The sequence below is a fragment of the Falco biarmicus genome, chromosome 1 (assembly GCF_023638135.1).
Source record: "Falco biarmicus isolate bFalBia1 chromosome 1, bFalBia1.pri, whole genome shotgun sequence".
Lineage (NCBI taxonomy): Eukaryota > Metazoa > Chordata > Aves > Falconiformes > Falconidae > Falco > Falco biarmicus.
In genome coordinates, this window is record NC_079288.1 from 33,372,392 (window position 1) to 33,395,926 (window position 23,535).

The 23,535-nt window shown below is 61.0% G+C and overlaps 1 protein-coding gene across 1 annotated transcript; it reads right to left on the minus strand.

Moving 5' to 3' along the window:
• Positions 1-261: 261 nt before the first annotated feature.
• Positions 262-21,610, minus strand: SCARF2 (scavenger receptor class F member 2). Its single transcript, XM_056361691.1, is given in 13 exon segments — positions 262-2,271; positions 2,626-2,778; positions 7,026-7,147; positions 8,635-8,752; positions 8,838-8,941; positions 11,424-11,552; positions 11,956-12,174; positions 12,290-12,809; positions 13,140-13,241; positions 15,182-15,240; positions 21,226-21,416; positions 21,418-21,465; positions 21,467-21,610. Coding segments are annotated over 13 exon segments (3,099 nt in total). The 5' UTR covers positions 21,596-21,610; the 3' UTR covers positions 262-1,066.
• Positions 21,611-23,535: the final 1,925 nt, after the last annotated feature.

The window sequence follows — 23,535 nt, forward strand, 5'->3', positions numbered from 1 at the left end:
GCTGGATACCAGGCAATGAGAGGCTTCTCATCTTGTCCCCAGGGCTGGTCTTTGCTGCCAGGTGAGCATGTAGCAGCAGCCACGATGGGGACCTGCCTCCCCACCCTGCCTACCTGCTTGTCACCACCTGCCTGTACCTGCCACAAGGTCATCCATCTCCCCGCTGCATCCCACTCGGGACCAGGTGGAGCACCTGAGCAAGACCAGGCTATGCCTGGCACGTCGCCTGGGAGCCTGGCACACGGAGTGATGGCACCTGGCTATGGAAGAAATACATTTTTATTAGGAAAGCGCTCTGCAGAGGTGCCAGGCTCTGTCGTACCAAACTAATCCCTCCAACTCCATCGGACAGGACACGGGACCCCTAAGGGCATCCAGCTCTGGCCGTAAATAGTGCTTTCCTCCTGGCCAGAAGCAAGCCCAGGGGTGGAGGGGAGGGTGGCATTGGTCGAAACCAGCTCGACCCCACGCCGGGCATGGTGTGGCTGTGACGGGACCGGCAATAAGAGAGCTGTGCCTGGAGCCCAGGGCACCAAGGCAGGGGGTTTGCTGCCAGCCATGGACGTGGGACACATCCCTGGCGATGCCCAGGGCGCCAAGCAGCAGCACCCTCCCTCTCCCGTGCACTGTGAGCCCGACAGACCAGAGTGGGGCGTGGAAAGTGAGTGGCTCCGTTACTGCAGAATATACCATGGGTACGTCTAGTACAACAAGCGCTGCTTATGCGATTGATAATACTGCTACAAAAAAAGGGGGGGGGGATATGCCACGCACGGACCCCCCCAGCCGGCTCCCTGCAGTCCTGCCCTGCGTGGGGAGGGCGAGCTGCCAGACCCGGGCAGGGAGCAGGCAGCAGGGCACAGATGGGGAGGGGGATCGGGTCCTGGGGCAGGGGGGACTAAAGGGAAAATGAGGATGAGAGAGATGGAGAGGGGGGTAAATGGACGCTCAAGGCTCTTCCAGTGCCCCCTGCCCAGTCCAGGCTTCCACGTCCGCTGGCCGTGCTGGAAACGTCCATCCTCCCAGCACATGGCTGGCCGGTGTGGGGCCGGTGCCCGGCTCCCGGTCACTGCACTGCCTGAGCGGGCACAGCGGCTGCTCGGGGCGGCTCCAGGCTGGCTTCTCGACTTTTCTTTCGGGGAGGCTTTTTAATGGGAGTTTTCTTGGCTGCTTGCTCGCTGGGGAGAGCCTGGTCCTGGCTGCTGCCGGTGCTTGGCTTCTCCATCCACTTGGGCTCCCCGGCCGCCGGCTCGGCCACCCCAGGGATCAGTTTTTGCAGGTGGGGAGAAGTGGGCAGCAAGGGCTTGCTGGTCTTCTGGCCGCCGGCGGCCGCCGAGCGCTTGGCTTTCTGTGGAGGGGTGGGCTTCTCCCGCTGGGTGCCCACCCCGTTCACCCGGCTGCCTCCATCCCCCTTGTTGAGGCTCTGAGTCTTTTCCTTCAGCTGGGCGGCCAGCTCGGAGGCCAGGTGGGGATGGAGGGGCTCGGAGCGGGGTTTGCTGGCACCGGGGCTGCGAGGAGCATCCCTGCTGTCCCCGGCCCGCCGCTCTGGCTGGAAGGTCCCCATCTTTCGGAAGGCATTCTGCACCGCCCCGTTGATGCTCTCCGTCTGCTCCGAGCTGGTTTTGCTCCTCTGCTTGGGCTTGGAGGGTGACTGGGGCTCCCCAGTGAGGCTGGCTTTGCCCTCAGGGACGCCAGGTTCCTTTGGTTGCTTCTGCGCTTTCTCTTTGCACCGCATGCTGCCTTTCTCCTCCCCTCTGCCCTGCACACCAGCTGATGTCTCGCTCGGGCTCCTCTTCCTCTTGGCCAAGCCCTGGCCTTGCTCGGGGCTGCCAGACCGGGCAGCCGCTCGCTCCGGGGACCGGCTGGGTGCCGGCAGGGAGTTGGACTGGCTGGAGTTGTACCTGCCGTGGATCCAGGAGACTTTGGGCTTCGTGGCCGGGTCTGGGGGACGGGGCTTGGTCCTTTCTGGGGATGGTGGCTTCCCGGGGCTGCGGGGCTCTGTGGTGGCATCCTCCTCCTCCTTGGACTGCTTGGAGAGACGGGCGACCCGAGCGTAGAGCGCAGCAGCGGCTGAGCCCGAGCCACAGGAGGAGCGCTCGCTGTCCGAGGACTTGAGCAGGGGCGTTTCGCTGCTGTCGGCTGGGAAGGCTCTGACAGAGCCCGTCTCCTTCAGGAATGTGTATTCACCTGCTTCCTCCCCACCAGCCAGGGCCACCACCTTGTCCCCGGGGCTGGCAGGTGTCCCCCTGTCCCTGCTGTCGCCCACGCTCTCTGTGGGAAGAGAGCACAGAGGTGTCAGGCAGGGATGTGCCTGGGGAGGGGAAGGACCAAGATGCTCCCACAGCATGGTGGGATAACATGCCACCCGGTGTGTCCCCCGACCCCAGTGTGTCCTCAGGTGCCCCCATTCCCTCCTCCCAGTCAGGGACCCCAGCATAAGAGGGCTCTTGAAACTCTGGAGCAGCAAACACCAGGGAAGGAAGGTCTGGAACTGCATCCTGCATCCCTTCCCAGGACACAAGGAGCCAGAGTGGCACAGTCCCCACCATGCAAGGGTGATGTCTCTAGTGGCCCCTGGTGATGGCCCCAAAGTCCCCTGGGGAAGCACCCTGTCCCCCTGCTCACCTTCATGAGGGACGCAGTACACCGGCCCCTCATCTGTGGTGTCAAAGGAGGAGAAGGAGCCACGGGATGACCAGGATGGGGAAGGCTGCTCCACCACAGAGGGTGGCTCGATGAAGCTGCAGTTCAGAGTGTTCTCCAGGTCGTGGTGGGCCACTGCGAGGGCAAGAACTGCTGTCAGTGTCTATCCTGCTGGACCCTCCATCCAGGTCCCATGCCAGCCAAGAGGCTGAGATGCTGCACAGCTCCCCACTGCCCAGCTTGCTGGTGGCTGCTGGGGACAAGGACAGCATCCCAGGCATGGGGACAGCTCTCACTGGGCATTGTCACCAGGTCCCCCAGCCATGTGTCCACAGAAGCCATCAAGCAGCAGGGGTGGTGACCAGCATCCCCCGTGCTTGGGGAGGAATGGCTGTTGCCAGTAGAGCCCATGCAAGCCTCACACCTCCTGGCTATCCCCCTCTCCATGGCAGGTCTCCAGCTGCCCAAATTGAGGATGCACAGGGTGGAGGGACAAGCCACCCAAACCCCTGGGTCCCACAAGGACCTAGTGAATGTCCTGGCAGTCACCCATGAGCTGCGCAATTCAGCACAGCCACCCCATAAAGAAAGTCCCAGCGCTGTGACTGTCCCCTTCCTGGGGAAAGAATTGAGCTGCTGGCTTTAATTGCACTAATTGCCATTTCAGCATCACTGTTCGCATTTTCCTTTTTTTTTCTGCTTCTGCAAAAAGAGGTAGAAAGATGGTAAAAGGATATCTGTGCCGGTGGGGGACGCACAACGCTGTTTTTTCCCAGTTCTGCCACTCTTCAATCCCTTTGCCAGCTTTTCCCATCCCGAAGCCAAGGAGAAGCATCCCTCCATGCCCTGGCACTGCCCCCTCTGCCGCAAGGGCCACCCACAGAGAAGCTGAGCAGAAGAGAAAACCCACCAGAGAGGAAGAACTTGGTGTTAAAAATATTTTCAGTTTCAACAGTTAAAAACCAACCAAACAAAAAAAAAAACCCTACACCCCCAAGCAGTGACAGCTGTCTTGGCCAGGAGGGACTGCTTTTTCTGATTGATCATTTGAAAGGCTTTTTGCTGGGTAAGTTCACGTCTCACCCCATCCCACAGGGCTTCCTCAGGTGCCTGCAGCTTCAGCAGCATCCTCGGGGGACCTGCAGGGTGGTGACCCAGCTGCGTGGAGGGGGCTGACCCTCCCCGCCCAGAGAGTCAGGCAGCAGCAGATGCTTGTCCCCATCCCCTGCCTGCTGGCTTTTGTTCCCTGGGATGGTGGCAAGCTGCCTCCAAGCCCAGGTACAGCCCCGCTTTGCTCTAACCCTGCAAAAACCCAACACACAGGCAGGCTCCTCCTGTGCAGCAGCTGTACATCCATATTTCCAGGTATTTGTAACCTCTGCCTGCACATCCCAAGCATCTAAGCCACACTGCAATTTCCTGCTCAGACTGTTTGATTCTTGCACCACGTCCCTGTTTTACAATAAAATAACTCAAAGTGTTATTGGGATGCGCACCAGAACATTATTCTTTATTAAGGAATTTGGCTTCAGAGACACAGGGTCATTAAAATGACGGCAGCAATCCATGCTTGTCCCTGCATAGTTTGGCTTCTTGGAGAAAGAAAAAAAAAAAAAAAAAAGCAGCGATATTTAAAGAGCAAACAGCCTGGAGAGGGGGAAGCAGCAGTTTCAACATGGCTTTCCTTGTAATAAAAACCAAAAAGGGAAAATTAAAAGCAGCCGGCTGGAAGTGGATGAAGGGAGATGCTTCCTGAGAGGACGTGTGATGAGTGGCTGGGACTCATGGCCGTGAGGCATCTCCAGGACTCGAATGAGACCCAGGATGTGGCCAAAGGATAAAAAGAGGATGCGCAGTGCACCCGGAGCTGAGCTTGGGGGATCCTGCGTTGTCTCCTGGGATTTATCTCCCCTGGCTTATGTATCGTGGGCTGATGGGGCTTGGAGAACAGTGGGTACTTCCCACAGGTCCCCTCCTGCCACCGCTCCCTGAAATCTCCCAGGGCCACAGCATCAGGGTGCCAACCTCAGCGCTGCTTGCACGGTGGCTGACAGGTCTCAAGATCAGGACATAGCATCGAGCAGCTGCAGAACGGCCATGAGAGGGTGGCCCCAGAGCCCTCCTGGCCACCCCCTCCCACTCATCCCAAGCTCCTCACGGTCAGCATCACCTTTGGGGCTGGTTGAGCTTTGCTGCTTGGAGAGGAGACGTGGTGGTGGGGTGGCAGGAGTGGGCACTGCATGGTGCAGAGCTTGGGTTAGCCCCAGCATCCATGGGACAACACGCAGCTGAAACCCACACTGACATCCTGAGAAGCAAACCCTGTGAAATTCACACACACAGGGATGCCCAGAGCCTGGCACCACCGCCCAGGATCGGGCCGTGTGGGCTGCCAGCTTAGGTGCAATCCCTAGGGAGATGCTGTGGATCTGAAGCTGGTGCCAAGGCTGGGGAGCAGCTTTCAAAGGGGGCACCTGGGGTGCCCGATGAGCTTTGGTGGGGCTTCAAGACCTGCTGTCCCACCTAGGAAGGTTCTATCATGTGTGGGCTTGTGCTCCCCAGTACTGACCATGACCACATTTGAGCCCAGAGGGGAAAACCCACCCAGCACCAGCAAACACACGGCCATGGCAGTGGCTTTGCAAGGATGTAAGCAGATCCAGAGTGACCATCTACTGGGTGTCCTCAGCTTCAGCCGGCATCTTTTCACTGCAACATCCCCACAGGGTCCTGAGCACCTCCAGCACTAATGTGGCACTTCGGATGAGGCATTCCAGCATCCCCTGGACCCTCCTGCTGGAACAGGGCCAACGCAGGGAACAGGTGGCCCCTGACACCGTGTACCAGCTACTGTGGCTTCCAGGTGAAGCCTCATGCTGACACGGCACTGCGGTCCCTGGGCATCACAGGGATGCAGCTACTGCAGGCACCCCAGCAGGTCTCCCTCACCTGGGGGGGTCCCCAAATCTGGGGGGGCTGGAGGCATTGCCGGACCATGCACCAGAGGGACGGGGAGCTGCTGAAACCCACACAGGCTCCGCTGTGCAGGATAACACGATGCACACAAGGCAAGCCCTGACCAAAACCTTCCCCTCCAGTGAAATAAGCCCCCCCAGCCCCACCACCAGGCTCTGGGAATAGCCCCAGCTCTGCTGGGACCGGAGACCACCCTGAGCATCCCTCCAGTGCCAGTGCTGCATCCTTAGCCTTTCCCGGGGCCGCTGCCGCCCTGTTTACACAGAGCAGCTGGATGGGCGCCAGCTGCCTCCAGCTCGGCGTGGGGAAGGCGCAGGCAGCCCCCCTGAGCCCCCCTGCCCTCGCCGCACACAGGCACCTTCTGTCCTCCCCAAGCCCTGCCCGGCCCCTTCCACAAACACGGCCTCTGTTATCCTCTGTTATCCTTGCAGCAGGAATGTTGCTCCAGCCCCGGTGCACCACGCTCCGGGGCAGGGCTTTGCTGTGCCCCATGCGGTGAGGAGTCCTCCACCCCGTTTTGATGCTAGAGCTCAGGCACGGCGTGCCGGCATGGAGGTCACCTCCATGTCCCACCTGGAATGGGGGAACTGGCTTCATGCTAAGCCACTGTGTGCAGGGATGCAGCTGCTGGAGGCACCCCATGAGCGCTGCACACCTGGGGAGGTGCTGGGCTCGGGAAAAGGGGCATGGGGCTGAGCCCCATGTCAGCACCGGGTGGGAAGTGCTGCTTTTACCCCCTGATTTATTCAACAGGGTCCTCTCCGAGGCAGCACATCCCTGCTCCTCAGGCCAGGAGGAATGGTTCAGGGCACATAGGGGATGCAGGGGGTCCCCAACAACCCTAACAACTCCAGGTCAGGGGCTTTGTCAGGTGCGAGCATCCCCCTACAAACCTGATTTGTGCCCAGGCAGTGTGGGGAGCTCACCCAAATTCTCTGCCCCTCCATCCTCGGCATTGCTGCGCACGGCAGTGGGGTGGGCTCCAGGCCCAGATTGGATGCTCTGGCTCCATGCAAAGCTGGGGCACAGTTAGGTCGGGATCAAAAGGGAAAACGAGGCATTTTGCTGCTGTGACAGAGACCGTTCCTCTACCTGAGGAACCTAAAAACCTCACAAGCCAGCTCAGCAGAGCTCCAGGCACCAGGTACCCACCCCCACAAAGCAAAATGATGCACTCTGAGATCCAGAAGCTGCAGATTTAGAAAGGGCTGAGCCCCTGCAAGCCAGGCAGCTCGCACCAAGCACTGCAAGGGTCTCAGGGACCCTCGTGTCCCCATCGCACTGCTGTGCTCACTGCTCTGGGTTGGGGGCTGGAAAGGATGCTGTGAGCCATGTGTGCAGCCCTGCTGGGAATAAAGCTTCCAGGGTTTGGCTCTCTGCCCCCTCCTCAAACCCCAGCACCTTACCTACGACCTTGGGCAACTTCTGGCGGCGCAGAGGGATGCGCGGCAGCTTCATGCTGATCCGACTGAAACGCCCACACAAACGTCTTGGTGGCTTCTTGGCTGCTGCCGGGTCCTGGCTGGAGCTGCAAGAGAAGGTGATGGCCCCATCAGGGAGGCACCGGCACCCACCCCGTGGTGGGGACAGCCTTCACGGGCTGATAGAGAGAGTCAGGAGCTCGGGGATGCTACAAATGCAAAGGGGTTTCAGGGAAGAGAATGGGGCAGATGAAAGTAGTGGGGTGCTCAGGGCACAGGGGGTCAGGGACCTGCTGGGGCCGCTGCCAGCACTGGGCACCAGCTCACACCACACCAGGATGCAGAGCAGTGCCAGGGGATGGGGGCAAGGCCAGATCTCGCTGTGGCCATTGGCAGCCTGGCCCCAAAACACCCGCAACGCTCAGCCAAGACCCTGAATCTTTAAAAGAAAAATAAAAATCATCCCAACCCAAAAGCAAACACGTGGCTTCTCTTTATTTGCTCTCTGGTTTTGAAGCCTCCTGGGCCCGAGTTTTCAGGCAATTATCTGTGGCCACAGGAGTGAGCAGCTTCGCCTGTTGATGCGAGGCAACTTGTGACATGCTCACTGTCACCGCAGTCCCTCGGGATGCTCCAGCAAGGGACCGCTGCTGGGATGCAGGTAACTCAGCTGTGTGCGGACATTGTGGAAATCTGGGCACCCCAGGAGAGGGGAAACTGTTTTGAACCATTTCCCCTCTCCCTGTGCGATACTTCACCATGCAGGGCTGCGTTTGCGCTTTTATCTGCGGGATAATTACACGCAGCCCCCAGGCTCTCCAAGCCAGATGGGCCAGGCTGGGATTGAGCTGGCAGGGCTGCAAGGGGAGGCTTCTGGAAAATTCCTCTGCAGTGGCTGGCGGCACGAGGGGCGGCTTTCTCCACAGCTGGAGGAGCTTCCACAGCCCGCTCATCCCTTGCTGAGCAGCACAAGCCTTCCCCTCCTGCAATGGGACTGTCCCCATCCCTGTCCCCACGATGAGATGCCACATGGTGCTGCCAAAATGCTGCCAGCATCCTGACCTGGCTACAAGAACTCACCCTCCCTACCTGAAATGTGTGGGACTGCTGGGAGTGCCATAGCCCATCGCCCCACCAGGTCTCATCCCACAGTCCCGGGGTTTGTTCTAGGGGTCTCGGTCACATCTTAATGCCCTCGCTCTATTTTAGGGTTCTCTTTGCAAATCAGCTCCAGACCCCCAGAAACTGGAGGGGACCTGGTAGGTGTCCATGAAGTGATGGCCCACGAAAGGGAAACAGTCCGGGAGAGGGCGTCCCCAGGCAGGGCTCACCTGAGCCCCTCCATCAGCCCCTGGCTGGGTACCACCCCGAGGGTGTGGTGGGACCTGCTCAGAACCCAGAGACCGGCAGGGCAGACAGTGCAGGGTGGGCAGCACTGCCCTGCCTCAGTTTCCCCACAGCCCCACTGTACTAGTGCGGTCCCTGTGTCCCCACAGTGGTCCCAGCGCCATGCTGGTCACCAACATCCCCAGCTGTCCCCAGCCCCGCAGCTCAGGCTTTGTGGCAGAGCCCCCCTCCCATCCCCAGCACTCACCCATGGGCTTCATCTTTCTTGCGGCAGACGCAGCAGCAGCAGAGCAGGGAAAGCAGAAGGATGAGAAGCAGCGCTAGGAGGGCTCCTGCCCCGATCACCCCCATCCGCTGGTTGGCCTCTGCAAGACAAAATCCCCCGGCTCAGCGCCGGGGTCAGCCCTGCGGCACAGCCCAGCACCCTGACCCGTGCCCGCTGGCACTCACCCATGTGGCAGGCACCCGTCAGTGGGTCGCAGGCATCGTCGTGGCAGCTGCAGGCTTCAGCACAGTTGGCTCCGTAGTGGCCAGGTGGGCAAGTGAGGTTACAGCTGGGGGAAAGGGGCTGGATGAGAGCGGTGTCTCTCTCCCCAGGCACAGCGACCAGGGAGCCGCTTGGCTGCTTCCTCCTCCCAAACCCTGCACGTCCCCAGCCTGCTCCGACACAGCCCCCTTGCACCATGGGGGACCCTGTAACCCACAGGGAGCAGGAGCCCGTCATTCACCCAGCAGCTTTGCCCATTGCTCAGGGGATTTGGCACAGCTGGAGCTCAGACATTCTCACTGCTGCCTGCTGGGGCTTTGCAATTAGGTACGGTAATTACAACAGGTCATTAACCCAGCAGTTGCATCTAAAGACTCCCTAGAGTCACACACAGGGTCTCCAGCTCAGCTCAGGGCACCCCCAGGCCCCACCATGCCAAGCCAGGCAGAGTCAAGGTGGCCACAAGCTCAGAAGGTGCCCAGATTAATTTTATTTCTTTATTTAATTTTGGCCCCAAGAAGAAAAAACAACTGAGGGGTCCCAAGGCATCCACTCTGTCAGGGTGAGCCCTTCTGGTTCGGCTAAGCCTTGCATCAAATCTCCACCACCAGTAAAATGACCTCCCTGGTGACATCACCGAGGCCATGGGGACATGGATGAATGGGCACCGACACGTGAGCATCAAGAGCTTGAGCATGGAAAACATGTGCGAGCACATGCTAAAGCAACCGGGTCTCTGTGTCGGTGGGACTGACCCCACCTGCCACCCCAGCTGAGGGACAGGCACCACAGTGCAGCACCCAGATGGATTTGGGGGATGTTGGCGGCACTGCTGGGTACCGAACCCTCCACCAGCTGCTCACCGGCAGGAACATCCCAGCTGGAGAGGCTGCAGCCATAAGGAGCCAGCAGGCCCCAGCCCAAACCCGCTCCCCTGGGGACACAGCTGCCCCCCCAGCCCTCGGCGCTGTGCCTGGAGGCGGCTCAGCCCATTTCACACTCTGCCGACTTGCAAAGCACCGCTCCGGCCAAGCCTCGTGCCGGCCAGGTGCCACGTGCCCGCTGGGACGGGCGCTGAGCCCCCGCCGCCGCTCCAAGCAGCTGTGCCGAGGCAGCAAATGTGGCAGGATAACAGCAGGGATACTTCCCCGGCAACCCAAAACCCTTCACCCCACAACTCAGACCCACATTTTTGCCCTTGCTGAGATTTTGGGAGAGTGGAAGGAGGCAATTTTTTTTTTTTCCAGGAGGGTCCCTACACCTCTAGGAATGACACGGAGGAGAGAAACCACTTTGCACATGCCACAAATATTTTAACATTTCCTTTAGCATCCTCCCGATGTAGCGCTGAGAGGACACCCCTGCTCGGTGAAGACATTGCTTCTGCCTTCCTTCCAGAAATATCCCCTTTTGAGCAAAATTACACGCTGCTGACAAAACTACTAGTTTGCACATAGTCGCAGGGATCTGCCTGAGCACTGAGCAAGTCCCCGAGCCCTCCTGGCGTGCACCTGTATGACACAGCCCAGCCCGCGGTTACAGCTCTGGGGTGCTGCTGGGACTGCACCCTGAGCATCCCTGGTCCCCCCACCCCCGGTGCTGTGCTGGGGTGTCAGAACAGTTTAATTCACACACTGCCCTCCGGCACTGTGCTGAAAACACCACTGTACACCCCCAGTGAGCACCGGGATCCACTCGCCTCTGCTACTGAAAGCACCAACGATGCCCAGGCCAGGCATCCTTAGCTGATGCTCTTACAGTAACACGAGTGGTTGGTGAAGCCCCCCCCCAAAAAAACCCCACCTGAAATCCAAACGCTCTCTGTTTGTCTACCCTGAGGGAAACACTGGCACAGGCAGAGTGCCAGCTTCAAATCCCTGCTGCTGCCATCACCCTCGCAGTTAACTGCTGGGAAAATCTGAGCAACACCTGCCAGGACCTCGGGGAGCTGTTTGCATGTCCCAGCCGGGTGGGAAACACTTCCCTCGCCTTTTCTAACAGCATTTCAGTCCCACGTTGGAAAAAAACATCAGGGGATGTGAACAGGAGGTTGATGTCCCTTGTGCCCCTTCCCTGGGCAGGGGGAAAGGCTTCCCAGAGGTGAGGAAGACCCTGACTGGAGCTGCAGCTTGCAGCCGGAGCACCCCATGGGTGCCATGCCCATCCCATGAGGCTATTTGTTATTCTGGGCTGTGGTTTTCTCTCTCTTTTCAGCTAGAAATTCTACCCTGGACTTAAAACAAAAAACCAAAAACAAAAACCAACCAAAAAACCCAAACCACCATTTCGTCAACAGCATTTTTTTTTGCCAAATAGGCATTTCCTAAAGCAAACCCCCACTCTTGCACCATTACCTTGCTGCTGACAGCCCCGTGAGCACGTCCCTTCCCCTCTGGTCCAAAAATAATCCAAATTATTGCCCACGAGTGCTCCCACCGCAGGAAACCCCTTGGCTGGGAACCACATAGGACCCAAGGGGGCAGGAGGTGCACGTGCGTTACCTGCACCCCGGGCTGCACCCCGAAGTGTGCCTGCCGGGGCTCACTTACTAGGTGCCGTGGGAGCCGGGGTGGCAGAGGCACCGGCCGGTCTCAAAGTGGCACTGGCCATTGACGCAGTCGCTGCAGACGAAGGCGCAGTTCTCCCCGTACGTCCCGTTCCGGCACTTGGTTTCACACCTGGGGAGGGAGGAGGGCAGGCAGCTGGAGCACCCACGGCTCCTGGGGACCTCCGGCATCCCCCTGGTCCTCCTGCCTGCAGGCAGGGAGATGGGGCTGGGTGTTGTCAGCCCCATTTGGGTGCTGCAAAGCCCCGGAACCAACCCTGGGCACAAGAGCCTGCGGGAAAGCATCCCAGCTCGAGAGATGAGCCCCAGCACAAGCACCCAACATCACCTGAGGGCATGGGGCAGGGGTCTCGCAGGCTCCCTCTGGTCCCACAGCTGTGCCAGCAGGCTCAGCCCATCCCTGCCCCACCCTCCTGGCTGCAGAAACCCACTGCCACCCCTGTTCCCTGGGAAGAGCAGCAGGGAGGCTGGGCATCGCTCCGCCAGTGCCCGGCTCTGTAGCCAGCCACACTCACCGGTCTCCGATCCAGCCTGGGTTGCAATGGGAGCACTTGCCATTGATGTGGTTGCAGGTGTGGCCATCTTTGCAGGGGGGACAGAGCTTCTCACAGCCCTCTCCATAGAAGCCAGGCGAGCAGGGCTGGTCGCACTTGGTGCCGTTCCAGCCTGCCTCGCAGGTCAGGCAGCGCCCATCCGCTACGGTGCACGGCTGCAGGCTCTTGCACTGCCCGCACCTGCAACGGCCAAGGGGAGCCTGTCACCCGGTGCAGCACCCCCAAAACCTCCTGCCACCACCTCCCACCAAGCCCCCCTGTGCTGGATCAGGCCCAACAGGGTCTGGCCACTCACCGCCTCCTGCAGCCTTGGCCGTAGAAGCCAGCCGGGCATGGCTCGCGGCAATACTTCCCCCGGTAGCCCGGCTCGCATGTGCAGGTCCCATCCACCTGGTTGCACTTGCCCTTGTAGCACTGGCAGTAACGGTCACAGCGGGGCCCAAACGTCCGCTCCCGGCACTGGCAGCGCCCCGTGAACTGCTCGCAGGGCGAGTTGTTGCAGGAGCACTGGTTGTTGCAGCCGCGGCCCCACCAGCCGGGCTGGCACAGGCAGTTGCCCGTCTGCTGGTCGCACTGCGAGTTGTGGCTGCAGTAGCAGGAGCTGGAGCACTGGGGTCCCCACCAGTTTGGCTCACAGGTGCATTTGCCTGTCTTCTGGTCGCACTTGCCGTGCTTGCAGAGGCAGATGTTCTCGCATTTGGGGCCCCAGCGGTTGGGGTTGCAGGTGCATTGGCCTGTCACATCCTCGCATTGCCCGTTGGGGTGGCAGCTGCACATCTCCTTGCAGTCAGGACCCCAGAACTGCCGGGGACACTCTGCAGGTGGAGCTGTCAGACCCAGCACTGCCTGGGGAACAACCCCACAACCAGGCAGCAGTGGAGACCCCCAGTCCCAACGAGACCTCTCAACTGGAGTCGGTGTCCCCCCCAATCCTCCACCCAACGCACTGGCTCTCAGAGGAGACCTCTCCAAAAGGGATAATGCCCTGGGGACAAACCCAAGGGGACAGGCAAGGGCAGAGCAAGAGCATCTGCAGCCCCAACCCTGATGCTCTGCTCTGGGAAGTCACCCCGGGATGAGCCAGGACCGCAGGGCCACCCCAGCAAGCCCCACCAAGGACACCCTGGGTGCCTGCTGGTACTCACTGGTGTCGCAGTTGGCACCGAAGTAGCCATGGCGGCAGCGGCACTCGCCGGGCCTGACGCACACCTCATTCTCCTTGCAGGTGAAGTTCCCCTCGCAGACAGCTGGACAGACGGACAGATAGCAGGCATGAGCGTGAGTGCCACCAGGCTCATCCCTGCTCCCCCAACACCCCCAGCCCTGCAGAGCAGGGGAAGGGGTGCACAGTGGCACTCCAGGTGCTGCTGAGCTGTGGCACTGTGACCACCCTGGCAAGCAGCTGGGCAGGCTAGAGATGGGACCCTCGCCAGAAAAACGCCACCAGCCTCCTGCCACTCTGTTCAGTTCCACCCCTGCCACCAGCCTCCTGCCACCCAGCTCAGCTCCATCCTGCACATGCCTCCTGCCACCCAGCTCAGCTCCATCCTGGCCACCAGCCTCCTGCCACCCAGCCCAGCCCCATCCGTGCCACAGGCTGCACGGGGCAGCAGCATCCCTCACTCAGCTCCATATCACTGGCAGAGGCGGCTCCGGGCAGGAGTCAGGAGAAGGGGGATGCGGGGTGGTGGGGCTGCAAGCAACCATGAGCACAGTCCCCCTGTCCCCCTTACTGCACTCCTTACAGATCACAGCAGTGTCACTGCCACCACCCCCCCGCCACCTCTCCCGTGTGGGCTGCCAGCCCCCAAAGGCCACCAGCCCCTCTCCTGCTGAGGGAACCTTGTGCTGGGGCCAAAGCCCAGAGCAGGGCAGGCGCAGGACGTGGGACAGGCAGCATCGCAGTACAGGCAGGAGCAGGCAGGTCCCACACGGCCCTGGACAAGCCTCCTTAGCCGCCAGGAGAGGCAGAGCAGACCATCCATCCCATCCACCTTACCTGGGAGTTCTTAGACCTACGGTGATGGATACTATAGAAACCCCTAAAATAGACAGATTACACAGGTTAGGAGCAGTGAGTCTAATGGTTAGAGCAGTTGAGGGGGGCGAGGAGACGGGAACAGCTCACTGGTGGGACCGTCCTCCCCCGCTGTCCTGGCAGACCCTGTCCTTCTCCCTTCCCACCAGCACAACGAAGGGACCGTGTCCTGTTCCCGGCGCGCGGGCACCCAACGCATGCAGCGAGCAGTTATGAGGGCTCATGCACGGTGGGTTAGTTGGTTACGTAGTCTTCACCGCCAGCTGCAAACTGCTGATGCCCCAGGCTGGTGTGCAGAGCTCCTCCAGCTCTCCTGGGGCAAGGTGAGCCCCGTGGCCAGCTGAGACTGTGGGGAGTAGCACAGGAACCCCAAAACAGCCACCTGCATCACAGGGGCAGTGCAGGGGATGAGAGCTCCCAGGGCTTCATGCTGAGCATCCATGCCAGACTCACCGTGGCCCCCAGTAAGAGCTGTAATGCCTGGTGTGGCTCCAGCTGGGGCTGCCTTCCCTACAAGCTCGGTGACCCCTGCCTGACAGCCTACCTGCCCCAGCGGCCTCTCCCCAGTGGGGCCACAATGGACACAGGTCTGGTCCTGGCAGCTTCTCCTTCACCAGCAGCTCTGGCTTGGCTCCCCATGCTGCTGCATCACCCATGGGAAATCTCTGGGTCCCACCCCTGCAGCTTCCCCTTCCCTGTCCCCATGCTTCACCCTGTGGGACACCTTGCTGTCCTTTGGGTTCCAGAGTACACCCCACCCCCACGCCCCACATCCTTAGACCCAAAGCTGGCTGGCATGGAAACTCCCCAGCCTGGGAGCAGGGGTGATGCTCCCTGAAGAGGAGCCCGCTGGGGGCTGGGGCTTCCCAGAGCATCACTGTGGGGTCAGGGGGTACCCCATGGCTGGGCTCTGTGACTAGCACCCCAACACTAGGGCTGAGCACCCATCCCATAGGGCTCTGAGCACTGCAGGGAGGCAGGATGGCCTCCAGCAAGCCCAGGGAATCCGGCTGCAGGCAGAGGTCCCAGGACAGGGGTCTCCACCACAGGGCACATCATGGCGGCCCCTGACAGTGATGGTGAGGCCAGAATTGCTCAGCAAAGGATGAGCAGATGAGTTGCCCAACGAAGCAAAATGCTGGTGCTTACCTATTAAACACTCGCTTCCTTGTTGCCTCCATCCTGGGCAGCACACGAGCACTGAGGAGCTACAGGGGAAAAAAAGCACCACAAATGGTTATGACCCTCAGAAATTCCCGGTTCTTCCCAAAAACCCACTGGGAGCACCAATGCCATGACGGTGAGAGGTCCCACTCCTGGTCAATTGAACCCTGACCGGGGGCTGCTGCACCCCCGTGGGGCAAGGAGAGCTGTTGGCTCTTCCTCCACCATGCAGGGAGCACAGATCTGCCCGGGGGCTCCCACGGGCACCAGCTTGAGATGCCTCACCAGCCAGCCTGCCAGGGTGACGCTCAGAGTGAGGGCAGGACCAGCTCCTCCTGTTAACTGGCAGTGATGAAACAACAAAACTCAAGTTTGCAACCATTAGTGTAAAATAAAAATCCCAAAGACACGCCAAAAGCTAGGAAAAAAGGGAAAGCTCTCAACGTCCCAGGGGAAAACCAACTGCTCTGCCCCGGATAGCCGCCTGCTCCCGGGATGGGGTGGCACAGTGCCTGCGGCCAGACACCCGGCCTGTCTCCCCTTGGTGCTGCACCTCCCTGCTCAGGAGGGTGCTGCGGTGAGTGCGGGCTGGCAGTGCCCACACTGCAAACTTCCACACTGCTCTCCTCCGCCTGCCTGCACCCCCTGCCCTCCTCTGCCTGTATATCCCCTGCTGCCTCCACGCTGCCTGCTGTCATCCTCTGCCTGCGCTGCAGCCGCTGCCTGCACGCTCTGTGCCAGGTGCCAGCAGCAGCCAGGAGCAGACCAGGAAGGACCCCTGCAGTGCAACCACCCCATGGGTGCAGGGGCAGCAAGTCCCCCCCCTTGGCTCAGCCCTGCCCTGCCAGCACTGGGTGGCACAGCTCAAGGGACCCACATTTCCACTTGGCACTGGCTGGCTGCTGCAGAAAGACTGAATGTGTCCCAAAACCCAGGTTCACTGCTCGGTGGCCTGGGGACTGCACCCCAAAGGCAGGCTGGAACCACCCTGCCGGAATGGCTGGAGCACAGCCAGCTCCTGGGGGATGTCCCCCGTCTACGAGCTGGGTGATATCAACTGCAGGTGGCTGGGATGAGTCCCAGAGCCTTGGGTGTCCTGGAGAGCCACCACCTCCAGGGAGCACCATGCACAGAGCCACCAGCCAAACAGTTTTGGCACAAGCTTGACACCGACCAACACCAGGAAGGGTCCCAGATCCCCTCAGAGGCTCAACCAGAGATGCTCAGCTCCCTGCTGGGATGGGACACACGGGGATTAAGCAGGGACACCTCACCCACACTCGTTCAATGACCCCCACAAACAAATGGCTGGGGGCTCACGATGCTGCAGCCTAGGTGTGGGGAGCACACTTCCCGTGCCATGACACCACAGGAACCCCCTGGACCCTGGGAGAGCCCTGCTTATCCTGGGCATGACCTGCTCATCCCTGGGGTGACCCACACTGCCTGGTCCCTGCTGGTGACAGGAGCGATGCTGGAGGGTTATAAATGGTCCGAGTGGATGCTGCAGTCAAGGGAAACTTCACCCGGGCTGGTCCGGCAGCGCAGCCTGGAATGCATTTTGCTTTTGCTTTTTTTTTTTTTTTTTTTTTTCCCCTTTTCCTCTTTATATGTAACAAATGCAGAAGAGGAGGAGGAGACAGTGAGGAAGTATTCGCTGAAACCCCAGCGCAGTCACAGGACCGTGTCTGGCTGCCAGATCGCCTTGTCCTGGGGCTGGGGAGGGAGCTGCCAGCAGCCCCCCAGCTAAACCCGGGTACTGGACGCAGCTCCCACCACCGGCCCCTCGGCGGGCAGCACCCGCACAGCCGAGCCAGGAGCATTGCGTCCCCCTTTTCGTGGCGGACAGTAAAAAATTGGAAAGGAGGCAGAAAAGAACCACAAAAATGATTCAAGGCCTGGAAAAAATGCCTTGCAGCCGGAGCCCAAAATAGCTCCATCTATTCAGCCCGTCAAAGCGGTCGCAAGATGCTGCGATGGCAGCTGGCGTGTACCCCCTGCGCGGGAACTGTGGGGCTTGAGTGGGGGGCTTTGCTCCAGCCGAATGTCCAAGGGGAAACACAGTGTTAATGACAAAGCGGGGGTCAACCTCCAAACCACCTCCCCGAGGAGCGGGTGGGCTGCAGATAAAGTTCCTCTCTGCAAGAGGCTTCAGGCTGCCCTCCCCAAAAAGCCTTGCCAGCCGTGCTGGGATGCTCGGGCATGGTCGGGGAAGGGTCCACGGAGCCCCAACCCTCCCACAGTGCAGCCAAAGCACCCGCTGTCCCACCTGGGGTTGCTTTTACCGTTCCATCTTTTAGAAATTCAGTGTTTGGTGGTTTTTAGATGAAACCATCACAGGTTTGCAAGGGAAAACCCCTCTGCTTGGGAAACCTCCTCCCTCAAACAGCTCAGCCTGGCCACTGAAACAGGCATCGCGGGCAATGCACCAAAAAGCACCACCTGTGATGAAAGTCCCAAGCTGATGGCAGGGAGCTGGGAGCCCCTGAAACACGGTGGCAAGAGGGAAAAACCCTTCCCCTGCTGTCGGCTGGAGGCGGCAAGCAGCACCGTGACCACCACCAGCCTGGACCCCAGCCCACCCACTGCCTTGCCAGATGCAGGATTCACGCTTATCTTTTCACTGATAGCTAATCTCTCCTTCACCATGCCCAGCGATGGCATCCCACACCCCTCTGCTCAGCCCCTGCCTCATTTATCAGTGGCTCTGACAGCAAATAAACTTGCTCCCATTGCAAGGAGAGGCAGCTGGGATGAAGCACTGGATAACTGGTGCTCCCAGTATGGCACATGGACTGGTCCCCAAGCACAGCTGGCCCCAGGTAGGGTCAGTGCTGGCTGCAGAGGTGACCAGCACCCGCGGTGTCTCACGGTCTTAGCAACTCCAAAGAGGGCATGTTCCACAAGCCCTGTGACCACTGGAACTGGGTTAACTGGGAGATCTGTTTAAGAGCTTGCTCCTCACCCACACGGACACACCACCGCAGACATGCACAGTGCAAATACATTTTCTATTTCTTTTTCTTTCTTCAAAGCACTACAAACACTGGGGAAAAAGAAGAAAAAAACTGTCTCCGAGATGTGGCTGGCGCTTGGGAGCTTTGCTGATGTGGAGGAAAAGGAACAGGGATGTGGGCAGAGATGGAGCTGTGACCTGCAGGGACAAGCACCCAACTCCAGTGTTGCCCCCAGCACGTGGCCATGTCCTGCTTATGCTGAGCATCAGTGGGACCTCTGCAAATGCTCCACGGGTTTCTATGGAGGCAGCCTATTTTTCTTGCGGTTTAATATCCTGCATTGCTCCCTGAAGCGTGTCCCCTTTACCTATGGCTATGGAGAGGGCTCCTGAGGCAGGAGGGATGGCTCCTCATCCAGACCAACGCAGCCCCCCCAGACAATGAGGAGCAGGCTCACACCCCCAAAAGCAGGAGAGAGACCTTGGGGCTTGGGTGGAAGCTGCTGCCCATGGTCCCACGTGAGACCTCCCCACTCTCAGCCTGCCGGACAGAGCTGCAGAGGAGCCCTGTGGGCGCACAGCATGTTCCCGAAGCCCAGAGCATTGCTGTCACCTTCCCCAGCCATGCTGCCAACCCCAGTGCTCCCCACCCCGCCGCTCCTCCTGAGCATCACCCTGACGCTCAGCTCCTTCCTTCTCTGTGTCACCCATCATTTGGTGCCACCCAGCTCCCCCCATGTGGCACACAGTGCTCTTGGGACCACCGGGTCCCAGCAGCAGCATCCCCCTCCCAGCCAGTACCAGCTGCAACTCCACAGCCTGAACCCAGCCTCGGGATGCAGGCAAAGCCAGAGATCCCCTGGTGCAGGCAGGAGTAGGATCGTGTACGTAAATGCAAACCCTTCAGACAGAGAAAGAAAAAATAAGTTAAAAACCAAAGATTACCAAAAGAGAGCGTTAGTGAGAGCAGGACAAGGGACAAAGCAATGCCCATGCGTGCAGGGCTCCCATCAGCCTGCATCCCAAACGGCAGCTTTGGAGAGGGTCACACAAAATTGTAACTGAGTACGAGGGCTTCAAATTTAGGAGCAAGTTGCATTTAGTACACAAAACTTTAACACCAAATAGCCCCCAAATATGCTCTTTTCTTCTGTCCTGAATAGTGCCTTGAATTGCTGCTCGCTAGCCAGGTCTCAGGAGGTCACAGGAGGGGCTGAAGCAGAATCCTCCTCTTGAACCCTCTGAAACCCGCAGCCAGCATCTTCGAGGGATGCCTGGACGTGCTTGGCGGAGCCACACATCCGAGTCCAACCAGCAGATTTACCAAGCTCGGGTAGGGGGACACTGGGTCCTCCTCCCTAGGTCAACTCCAGCCCCACTGCCCCCAGCCCCAGGGCAGGACCTGCAGCACCTGCCCCATGTCCTTGGGGCCACCAAGGTGGGTTTGGATGGTGACACATGGGGTGCCCTCCATGCTGAGGGGAGCAGCACAGTAAAGATAAGGGCGGGTGCCAGGCATGTGGTCAGGGAAGGAAGAAGGGTTTGCAGAAGGGTGAGGGGGTGGAAAATGATGCAAACGTCATCTCAGCTTCCTAGGGACCGTCCCCTCCCCACCTCATCTGGCTCCCAGGTTGCCTCCAGGCCCCGTTTGCCACAGGAGGATGGACACCACCCCCTGCCCATCCCATGCACCCTGTCCTGCTCACCCGCGAGTGCCTCTTGCGTGCCCCACAGCACCCACAGGTGGCACAGGGAGCAAATATGAGCCCTATGGCACCGGGTGCAGCATCTCTCCCACCTCCATCCAGCGGGGATGGGGAGGGTCCCCATGCAAGGGGGAGTACCCAGGCACCCCATTCCCAGTATGTGGGGCAGGATGCTGGCAACAGGGGGGAACACTGCTCACACCCCCTCTGCCACCCTGGGACATGGTGACAGTTTTGCTGGGAACCAGCTGGGCAGATCAGGGGCGGCCAAGGAGGGACTGCTCCCCGCATCCTCCCCTGCGGAGGAACAGCACGGGGCCGGGAGCTGCGGCCGCTTTGGCTCGTGAAATGCCTCCTTAGGAAACTCAGACTGTAATTTGAGGAGGGGGCACCAGCGCCCTGCAGCCCTGCTGAATGGATCCATTATGCGGCCCCTCTAGCTCGCAGCACATGTTTTCCTTGTGGACTCGTCTGACCTCACGGACGAGATGTAAAGGTGCATTTATGGCCGGGGCCCCCCATCCAGGGCAGGGGATCCTGCTCTCCTGGCCGGGAGGGAGCGGCTGTGGGCGCCCTCCCGCCTTTGCTGGGGCCAGTCTGGCCCAGCGCCTGGCCAGCACCCAGCCTGAGCGCTGAGGAGAAGCTTGGCCCGAGGTGATGCTCTGCAAAGTGACCTGTGGTACACAGCGAGCAACTGGGAGCAGGGACAAGGCAGCACCAGCTCCCAGGGCCCTGCCCCCGGCCAGGCAGGCAGGATGTGACCCCCGCGGACAGCCAGGCAGTGCCAGCACTCACTTTCTGAAGCCAAACCCGAGGCTCCCGGAGCTGCCAACTTCCACCATCCCATGCAGCCCGCGGCAGCTCCACCAGGATACCCAGAGCATCCTGCATCCTGCCAGTCCCAGCTCGGCAGCGGGACCGGCCCCGGGGGGTGCAGAACCGCCCCCCTGCAGTACAACCGGCTCCCCTGAGGCACCCCGGACCGACTCCCCACAGCAGAACCGGCCGCGGGGCGGGCTCAGGACCGGCCCCGGGGGCATCCAGAACCGGCTCCGCGCAACACGCCCGGCCCCCGCGGAGCGCAGGACCAGCCCCGGGGCGCTCGGCAGCGGCCCCCCCGCTCCCGGCCCCGCTCGGGCTGAGCTCCGAGCCCCCTCCCCGGTGCCCGGCTTCCCCCGCCTCAGCCCCGCACAAGACGGACTTTGTCTTGGAAGGCGCCCAGCGCGGCGGCTGGCCCGGGGGAGGGGAGCGGCGACTCCGTCCGTCCGTCCGTCCGTGTGTGTGTCCGCTCCCCGGGCCCCCAACCGCGGGTCGGGGGGTCCCGTCCCGTCCCGTCCCACCACACCTGCCCGCCCCGCCGCTCCTACCCGCCGGCCCTGCAGACGTTCCTGCCGCGGGGGCTCAGCTCCTGCGCGGCTCCGCGGCTCAGCAGCAGCAGCAGCAGCGGCGGCAGCACCGCGGCTCCGGCTCGGGCGCGGCGGGGCGGTCGCAACCCACGGGCCGCCATGACCGTCGGAGCGGCGGGGCCCGGCTTGACCCGGCCCATCCCATACGGGGCCGGGCGCTCCCCCCGCCGCCGCCCGCCCCGGCTCCGCCGTGCCCGGTGCCCGCCCTGCCCTGGCCGCTGCTCGGCGGGCGGAAGCCGCAGTGCGAGCGCTCCGCCGCCGCCGCCGCCTCCCCCGCGCCCCTCTCGGCAGCGGCGGGAGGGGCCCCGCCGCCAGCCAGGAAATTCCGCATTGGTTCCCCTGACGGCGGGCCAGGCTCCGGGGGCCGCCGGCCGCCGCCGCCCCAGCCGCGGGGCAGCGCCGCCCCGACGGCCCCGACGGTCCCACCGCGTCGGCAGCCCCGCGGAGCCGCCGGAGGGTGGCCCAAGGGGGGGCGGGGGGGGCAAGGCTGCGAGGTCCGGGCTTCCAGCTCAGCCCGGGGGGCCGGTGGCCTCGGGGGCCAGCAGCAGCGGGGTTTGGCTGTCACGGGGGTTTGGCAGCCCCAGGGCCCCGGGAGTCCCTGGGGGTCCGGCAGCCCGGGGGATGCAGCAGCCTCGGGGGGGCAACAGCTCTGGGGGTCCAAGAGCCGCAGGGTCTGGCTGTCCCCGCGGTCCAGCAGCCTCTGGTGCCCAACAGCCCCAGGGTCCGGCTGGCCTCATGGCCTGGCAGCTCCAGGCGCTCAGGAGTCTGGCAGCCCCAGGTTCTGGTTGTCCCCAGGATCTGGCAGCCCTAGATGCACGACAGCCCTGGGATCCAGCTGACCTGCAGCTTCAGGGGTCCTACAGCCCTGGGTGCACAAGGGCCCTGGGGTCGGGCTGCCTTAGGGGACTGGCAGCCTCAGGTGCCCAAGAGCCCCCGGGTAACCGACAGCCCCAGCATCTGGATGACCCAGGGATCCAGCAGCTCCAGCTGCCTGACAGCCCCAGGGTCTGGCTGTCCTGCGGGTCTGGCAGCCCCAGGTGTGTGACAGTCCTGGGGTCCAGCTGTCCTGGTGGTCTGGCATCTCCATGTGTCTGGCAGCCCTTGGTGTCCAACAGCCCCTGGACCAGCCTGTTGGGAACTGCTCAGTGACCCATGGGAGCCAAGCGATGCCTGCGGTAGCACAGCAAGGAAGCATGACCCTGAACAGGGACAGCAGGGCTTCAGAGCAGCCACTGGTTAAACCACCCTAAGGACACAGCTGGGAATTGGGGCACCCACACTGGTCCCACCCCCCTAGCCCAGTGGAGCAGTCCAGTCAATAAACCTCCTCAGCAGTACTGAATGGACCAGGGTTTCCTGCCAGCTGGCCTTTCAGCTTAATGGTCACTGCAAGAGGTGGCTCAAGCTTGTCTGAGCTCTAGAGACATGTGATAGCTCTGTGATGAAAGCATGGATGGAGGGCACCCTGACCATTTCCCACGTGGTAGCACAAAATGCAGCTAAACACCTGCGTCAATCTCCTGCTGAGTGCTGGCTGCCTCCAAGGAGGTGTGGAAGGGTGTGTGGACAGTGTGCATCTCCCCCGGAGCTGGGTCTGAGGGCCACACACCTCCAGGGGTTTCCTGTGGATGCAAAGGCTCCGTTGCAGTAGGCATGAGTTGGGCAGCATCCTGCTAGAGAGGATTTAGGGAATCCTGATGGTAAGGCAGAGCAGGCTCACACCACCGCACCTTCCCCACGCTGTTGCTTTGTGCAAGGATGCATTTGCTTTTGGCTGTTTTCTTGGCTTCTGTAAACAGCTTTTGCTTCTCTTCCTGCAGGCAGGCAGTGTATCCTCTGCTGCTCTGCTTTTACTAGGTCTAACCCATGCCAGGGCAGGGCTCGGGCCGTAGCTAGAGGGATAAGCTGGTCTAGCAGAAGATGCTGCAGGCTGGTAGCCAGAGGGTGGAGAAGCTGCTGAGGGCGTGCAGGGGGGATTTATGGTGCTCGGGGCTGGTGATGTCATGGTCTGGACTGGCTGGTGCTGCCAGGGCTGGGGGATTGCGTAGCCTGCGGGTATCAGCCACCCATCCCACCTCTCCTTCTGCTCCCAGCAAGGCTATTGCTGGTGCCTTTTTGCAGAGCAGGCCATGCCAGGGCTCTGAGAGCACCGCTTGATGCTTTCCATTACGCCACCATTTGCAGTTCCTTTTTCAGAACTCAGGCTGGAAACACCCCACCAGGTGCTTGCCTCCTGTTGAACCGTGTTTTGGAAAATAGCAGAGAAAAAAG